Raw genomic sequence first — 8,078 nt, 5'->3', positions numbered from 1 at the left:
ATTCCCACTGGAACATCTTCAACTAAGGGCTCAGCATATGCCTCTTAAAAGTCCCCTGAATACACAGTAGTATGTATATGCTGAAATTTCCAGAGTTCATCTTAAATTGTATGGCAGTTTCCTCCCTAGCAGTGAATAACTGCAGGATCAGGAGAGTTATTAATTATGCTGTTCACTTTGTTTCCAGAAGATGCCCACAGTTCCTGGTCATTAGCATGGCACTAAGACCTGTATGAAAGAAGAACCTTCTGATGAACCTCCTGTCTTCATGAAGATCATCTTTTCAACTCACAAAGTGTAACTCACACTGGACAGAAATGTCCTGTCCAAGAGAAATGTAGAATCTGTGCACATAACAATGAGGTTCTCTGTCTCTCCTTCATTTGCCTTTAACAGTGACCAAGGATGCTGGATGTGTGGTAGGACCTCTTCGAAGCAAGACATTTCCACGTGTAATGTACCATTATGAGTAACTACTATATTCTCTGTTAATTGGAAATAACCAGGAAGATGTTCAGCCCCAAGGTACCAGTTCATACCCCTCGTGCTAAACAAGTATCCAAAAAATGTGCCTAGCAGCTACTTGCCAAATGCTTCTGTAAATTCAAAAGCAAATAATCTGAATCAAAATAATTAGGCAAATTAATGGAAGAAAAATTCTACTTAGGGCTATTTAACACAGAAATAAGCCTTTTGATTCAGAAGATCTCTGAGCCATGACTTTTCAGCTCAGGGCTGGGAAGGTGCTGGGGAAGCCTTTACTACTCCTCTTACATTTCCCTCCCTGGTTGGGCAGTGATGGACGCCTGTCGCAGAGAACAGAGTTGGTTGTTAGATATTTAGATTAAGCTCCCTGTCTGAGGGTGCTGGGCTGGCTCTGTTTCCCTCTTCAGCTGGGATCTAAGAACACCCACCAAAAACAAGGTCTATTAGAATGACTCTGCAGTGCAGAGATAGCCAAGGAGGGCAAGAGCTGACTCTCCAAGAGGACAAAAACTTGTACTCATAAAGAATATTATTTGGACAGGAATCCATATTATATAGTAAATTAAGCAAATTAAACACAGGTTTTCTTTAATCTTTTAACTTCAAGCATATGCACTGAAGCTCAACAGAAATTTAGCACCACTCTCAGACTGATAAACAGCCTGGCATGCAAGCCTCAAAGAAAATTTAAGACAGAAGTATTTATTTGGCAAAGAAGAGTTTAGGAAGTAGTAGTAGTGATAATGGGTATCTTTCCTACTCTACAAATAGAGATAAAATTAATATAAATAGTGGGAGTCAATTTTTGGTCTTCTGCATGCTAATACAAACTCATAAAACTTTATTTGAAGTGCAACAAGATAATCTACATATCAAAGCACAGCCAGGGAGTACCTGTGTGATGTGCTAAGTAATTTTTAAGCACTATTTGAAGGGAAAAGAGGTAATCCCTTATGTGCTTATCCATGCACACATGGGTGTAAGCATGCCGAAGCTATGGAGAACCCTGGAGTTGTGACAGTAAGAAGGAGACATACTATGTCCTGAAAGAACATAATATTCAGGAATGCTTTATTTTAAGTCTATTGGAGGAAAAAATGAGAATAGATGAAAGGAAGTTTAATGACTGCTAGACTAATGAAAATGTTGACTTATAAATGGTGAAAATTCGAATTTCCCCATGCTGTTCTGGACTTTGCTGTTTGTTGCAGATGAGCAGACCTCAATTAAAGTAACTGAGCTGTGTGTGGATAGACTTATCTGCTCACTACAAGTTTGTTGCAGGATTAGACTCATTATTTGAATTTCCAGATCTTCAACAGTACTGTGTTCATAACGTGTGAAAGCAAATTTAACTGATTTAATAGGGGAAAACCTTTTTATAGCACTGACTTCTATGGACAAAAAGGGATTTACAATGCATTTGTTAAGATATTACACACGTAGCCCAAAATTCCCCTGGCCTTTACTGAGTTTTGGATCCAGTCCTTGTTGGGGGGGGGGAGGGGAAAGCCAGATTATCACACAAATACAATATTTAATCTCCAGATATTCTGCTTCAAACAGTGTAATTGTGTAATTGAGTTTGATAGCTCCATGTTTATTATTATGCCAAGACATTAGCATAATGAAAAACATGGAGGGAAATGTCATACATACTCCCACACACCTATGCAAATATAATTGCTCTCTGTATTTCACAGTAGACCTTCTATAGGAATCATTATGCCTATTCCATCTAAAAAATAGCTGTTGTGTAAAAAATGTTTGAAAATAGAATTTTATTTTATTTACCATTAAATAAACCAGTCCAGCCAGGACTACCTTCCCTATGAGTACATACACATGTATACGTTTATGTATATCACACGACAAAGCTTGGCTGCTAAACACAAACCCATACTTCAGCTACACGAAGAATTTTCTCACTAATCATCATCCACTTGTTGCACCTCCCCTGAAAGGACCAAATCTCTCTTAAATGCAGTGTTTCACCAGCATCCCTTCACACAACAGGCCTTTGCACAGCATTGCGAACTCGTGGAGGAAATGAACTCATTCCATCCTCTCTACGTATTTGCGTGAAGCCCCGCACAATGGGGCTGAGGTTTCTTTGGGGCCCCTGGGTATGACTGCCATACAAGTAGTGACTAAAAACAACAGACCACCAGAGATTGCTGAGATCCATTGGCTGCAAGGAAAAATAAAACCTGGTCCATAATAAGGGCATTCTACACCTGATTGTATGTATAAATGTAGTTGAAACAATAGGACTTAGTGAAAATCTTAGGGGCACCTCCTCAATCTCAATCTGGCTTTTCAGACAATGGTAATAAAAATAAATTATTCTGTGATTTGTGGAAAAATGAACAAGATTTAAGATTTCCACTAAAGGCAACTCATTTAAATGCATCCATGAACTTCTGTCTCCTTTTTTCTTTTTCTTTTTCTTTTTCTTTTTCTTTTTCTTTTTCTTTTTCTTTTTCTTTTTCTTTTTCTTTTTCTTTTTCTTTTTCTTTTTCTTTTTCTTTTTCTTTTTCTTTTTCTTTTTCTTTTTCTTTTTCTTTTTCTTTTTCTTTTTCTTTTTCTTTTTCTTTTTCTTTTTCTTTTTCTTTTTCTTTTTCTTTTTCTTTTTCTTTTTCTTTTTCTTTTTCTTTTTCTTTTTCTTTTTCTTTTTCTTTTTCTTTCTTTTTCTTTTTCTTTCTTCTTTCTTCTTCTTTTTCTTCTTCTGCTTCTTCTTCTTCTTCTTCTTCTTCTTCTTTCTCTTTCTCTTTCTCTTTCTCTTTCTCTTTCTCTTTCTCTTTCTCTTTCTCCTTCTCCTTCTCCTTCTCCTTCTCTTTTTCCTTTCTCTTTTTCCTTTATCTTTTTCTTTTTTCTTCCTCTTTTTCCTTTCTCTTTTTCTTTTCTTTTCTTTTCTTTTCTTTTCTTTTCTTTTCTTTTCTTTTCTTTTCTTTTCTTTTCTTTTCTTTTCTTTTCTTTTCTTTTCTTTTCTTTTCTTTTCTTTTCTTTTCTTTTCTTTTCTTTTCTTTTCTTTTCTTTTCTTTTCTTTTCTTTTCTTTTCTTTTCTTTTCTTTTCTTTTCTTTTCTTTTCTTTTCTTTTCTTTTCTTTTCTTTTCTTTTCTTTTCTTTTCTTTTCTTTTCTTTTCTTTTCTTTTCTTTTTTCCTTTCCCTTCCTTTCCCTTCCTTTCCCTTCCTTTCCCTTCCTTTCCCTTCCTTTCCCTTCCTTTCCCTTCCTTTCCCTTCCTTTCCCTTCCTTTTTCTTCATTTTTCCCCCCCTTCTTTTTCTGTCTCACATGAATTTCCCATTTCTGACCATTAGACCCCAGCACTGGACCCTTCACTCCATTCCACCACCTTGGACAAAGCCCAGGTCCCACGGGGCGAGGGCTGTTATTCCTGCAGTGGGAGCAGGATGAGACCGGTGGGGCTGAGCAGCCTTGTGAAGGGCAGCACGTTCTGCATTCACCCGCTGATACCATCCGCAGCAAAGCACAGCCTGGGCTTCAGGTGGGTAAAATTCCCAGGCAGCGGCCCAGGCCGGCGAAGGACGAGGCTGCCAGGAGCACGGCTGACGGATACTCGGGCGTCTGTGTGAAAAATTCTCAGGGAAAATTCTTTCTCTCTCTCTCAGGCCCCTAAACTCTTTGTGAATGGGGCCAGTGCAACATGTGGCCTTTCACCTCACCCAAGAACCACTGCCAGACAGCCACACTCGGAGAATTGTTTGTTAATAGTCCAATTAGATAATTGCCATCTTTCACTCCTTTTGCTCTACATTTCCCATAAAGGAATGAATAAGGAGAGCAGCATGAAGAGGGCTTCTGCCCTGCAAAGTGACAAGAAGGACTGGAGCATGCTCTTTGCACAAGGCCATTTGCTTGAATTGAATCATTGTAGCCTAATCAATGGTCTTATTGGATTACTGGCTGTTGCGGTTCTCAAAGATATTGTAGCAGAGACAATGAAATAGCTAGAGTAAAACTTTTTTTCTCCTTTAGTGGATCACGCAGTTGAGATTTTTCACGGGCTATCTCTCTCTCCCTCCCTCCCTCCCTCCCTCCCTCTCTCCGTCTTTCTCCCCCTCTTTCTTTCTCCTCCCTCCTGGATCCACTGCATCCCCCTCCCCCAAAGCTGGCTTTCCCCCCCCCCCCCCCTTTTTTTTTTTCAATGAGCAGGCTCTGCGAATAGGTTCAGTGTTTGCGAAGGTGCAGAATTAGCACACACACATGCACGCACACATCCACACACACACAGAGGGAGAAGCACAAAAAGCAAGTATCGGGACTGAAATAGGGAGAGGTAGGAGTTTAAGATGGCTGTCTGTGGGGAGATGTGTTAAGGAGGATTTCTGCTGGCCAAGAAAACCTGCTTCCTTGGAGAGATTTGCTTGGAGGAACAACTTTTTGTGGGTGTGCGTGCTGGGGATCTGTTTGTTTGTTTAGAATTCAGGGGGCTTTTTTTTTTTTTTCACCCTCCTACAACTGCATTTTTCCAGCCCTTCCTAGCAGCTTTATTCAGATTTATTTGGCGTGCTTTGGAGAAAGCCACTGTATAATCGGGAGGTCAAAGGCGTACTGAAGAAAGTTAATAATGGCTGCTAATGGTGCTAACAATTCAGGGTGAATCTTGTCAAAAGTTGGGGGGTTTTTTTCCCTCTCCTTTTTTTTCCTCTTTTTTTTTTTTTCCTTTTTTTTTTTTTTTTTTTTTTTTTTTTTCTGGAAGTCTCAGTCTTTTGATTGTGTGTTTCCTGAAAGCAAGACCAATCATTTCAGTTTATTCACTGGCTAAACTCTACTTGATTGGGGACAAGCACACAAACCATCCATTACGATCTGATATATTATCCAAACAATTTAGTGTATTCATGAGGTAACCTAAATGTGGAGGCTGCAAAATTACCCGTAATCAATTGAAACAGCGAGTGCGCGTCCCTCTGTGTGTCTAACAACTGCATGTCTCTGTAATAAGGCAGACATTAAATCATTTTAGAGTTGTACTGTTGAGTACCTGATCACTGGGCGCTCTGGGAAGCTGGACAGTCACATTAGGACGCTGGGACTGAGGAAGCCGCTGCTTTTCCAGTGGGATAAAACCCGATCTTCCTTACTCAAGGTGCTTTACAGATCCCCACCGATCTGACCCTAAGCCGTGCAATATCCAGCATAGACTTCGCCTTCTTCTTCTTCTTCTACTCTTCTGTATTATTTTTTTTGTTTGTTTTGTTTTTATTGCACTACATGTTTGGGAAACAAGACAAAATGGACGTTAGATGCAGTTCAGAGACTGAAGCGAACCGGGTCTCGAAGAACGGACATAAAGAGGGCAAGGAAAGCAAAGGGTCTGAAGGAAATATTTCTACTTCTTTTTTGAAGGATCAGCAAGGGACTTTTTCTGCTTCTGCAGCTACGGAAGATTGTAATAAAAGTAAATCTAGTTCGGCTGATCCGGACTATTGCAGGAGGATCCTAGTCAGAGGTAGGAGTTGGAGGTATTTCGCGAGGGGGGGTGGGGAGGTGAGCTCCGCTCACGCCCGGGAAATTCGTTTATTTTGTTGCTTTGCCTTTGGTCCATCCCTGGGTGAAAAAGACCTTCCTGCTGCTCCGGGGGAGAGACCCCACGTCCGGGCGGGTCCCACCCGCCTCTATCGCGGCGGATCTCCGGCAGCGGCTCGGGGCAAGTTAACCCGCGGTGCTTCCTCCCGCTCCTTTGGATCGCTTTTGGTTTGGGTTTGTTTTTTTCCCCTCTGCTTTGCAGCTTTCCAGGGGTTCCCGTGTCCGCGGAGAGCCCGTCGAGATCAGCTCTCCCTCGGAGGGGCCGCGGTTCTGCCCCACCGGCCGGGCGCGCTCCTTCCGCGTCCGCGTATCCCGCCCGCTGCCGCGTACAATGGCGCGGGGCTGCGGTTCCCGCCCGGCTGTGGGAGCGGGCAGGAAGGGCCTCTCCGGAGGGCAGGAGCTGCCGTTGTCCCCCGCACCCTGCATCCCAGCAGAAAGGGATGTTTTTAAATAACCATCAGCCTTAAAATCAACGGAAAATGACGAAGGGTTTTTAAATTATATTTTTTACTAGTTATACGTTTTGTTTTCCTCAACCCTTGTCTCCTTTCCAGGCTAAACTGTTTAAATCACTCGATTCTTACCCTCTCAAAAAAACCTAACCAAACAAAAAAAAATCACCTGAAGAAATTTCGGTTTTATTTATAAAAGGTGCGTTTTGGAGAAAGAGAGAGAGAAGAGAATCGGAACTAAATGAGTGCGAAGCAGGCCTTGTAAACAATAATTAATCCTTGAGCGACCGATTGACCCAGAGAGGGGTCAGATTAAAATGATGTGGTTGTCTCCGATTTAAAACATACCGAGAAGGTAAAATTACGGAAAGCGAAGTTGGGAAGGCTTTAATGTAACGCGAATCTGGCTCGAGCTTGACAGTCGTGTTAATAAGATTTGTCCCGCTTTCCTTCAGTCGGGGCTACCAGAAAAACTGAGGTTTCTCCTGGCTCTTTGGTGCCTTGTTTGGTTTTATTTTTTCCCCTCCTTCTTCTCTTCTTTGCCAAAACCCAAAGCAGCGGCGGTGGCAATGCTTTCCCGGGCTGCTGGGTGGGCTGGAAGTGTCCCCAGATTCGGGGTGGGCAGTCAGCCAGCTCGGGGACAGCGGTGCCTCTGCCCTGAAAGCTCCTGCCTGCTTTTTTAGTACTGGAAACTCATTCTAAAAAATAATAATAATAACATTAATAAGAAGGTTTGATATTTGGGGTGTGTGTGGCAGTTTCCAGCAAGCCCTAAGCCGGAGCTCAGGCGGAACAAAGAGTAGCCCTGCACTCCAGGCACAAAGCCCGGCCTGGAGGATCTCGCCCCAGCCTCCCCGAGGGACCGTGGGTGATGCCGCAGTGTCGTACTGCCAGTGCAACACATTCGAGTCCATTTTTAAACGGTCTGAAGGGATAATTTTTAGAGCCCTGGGCTCCCATCGCCCCCTCTTTCCTTCTCTGTTGGTTTGTTTTGGTTTTATTTTTCCTTCTCGGGTGCAGTGACCAGGTGCAGCGCTGCAAAGGGCGCTGCACCCCAGAAGGGCGGATGTCAAGAGGATGGGGCCAGACTCCTTTCAGTGGTGGTCAGCGATAGGACAAGGGGCAACGGGCACAAGCTGGAACACGGGAGATTCCTCTTAAACATGATGAAAAACTTCTTTACTGTGAGGGTGCCAGAGCACTGGAACAGGCTGCCCAGAGAGGTTGTGGAGTCTCCTTCTCTGGAGATGTTCAGAACCTGCCTGGATGCAGTCCTGTGCAACTTGTCCTGGGTGAACCTGCTTTGGCAGGGGGTTTGGACTAGATGATCTCCTGAGGTCCCTTCCAACCCCCACCATTCTGTGATTCTGTGCAACCTCAGGGACCCTGCCCCATCCTGACTCGGGCTCGGTCTTGAAGGCGCTGGCTCTTTCCTTTGGAAAATTAAAAATAAAAATAAAAAGATAAGTGTGTTGCCTGGGTGTAAAGCTGACTACGTCTTTCTTTGTCAGATGCCAAAGGTTCAATCAGAGAGATTATTCTGCCTAAGGGGCTTGATCTGGACCGTCCCAAGCGAACCCGCACCTCC

The 8,078-nt window shown here is 42.9% G+C and overlaps 1 protein-coding gene across 1 annotated transcript; it reads left to right on the top strand.

Annotated features, from left to right (window-relative positions):
* Positions 1 to 5,723: 5,723 nt before the first annotated feature.
* VAX1 (ventral anterior homeobox 1) lies at positions 5,724 to 8,075 on the top strand (the record flags this gene model as incomplete). The annotated part of the gene is made up of 2 exons (XM_010177826.1): positions 5,724 to 5,961; positions 8,002 to 8,075. Coding segments are annotated over exons 1-2 (312 nt in total), but the record flags the coding sequence as incomplete, so codon positions are not given.
* Between the last annotated feature and the right edge of the window lie 3 nt (positions 8,076 to 8,078).

The sequence above is a fragment of the Antrostomus carolinensis genome, unplaced genomic scaffold, assembly GCF_000700745.2.
Source record: "Antrostomus carolinensis isolate BGI_N321 unplaced genomic scaffold, ASM70074v2 scaffold17351, whole genome shotgun sequence".
Lineage (NCBI taxonomy): Eukaryota > Metazoa > Chordata > Aves > Caprimulgiformes > Caprimulgidae > Antrostomus > Antrostomus carolinensis.
Note: the sequence above shows the minus strand (reverse complement) of the source record. Positions and strands in the feature narration are given on the sequence as shown.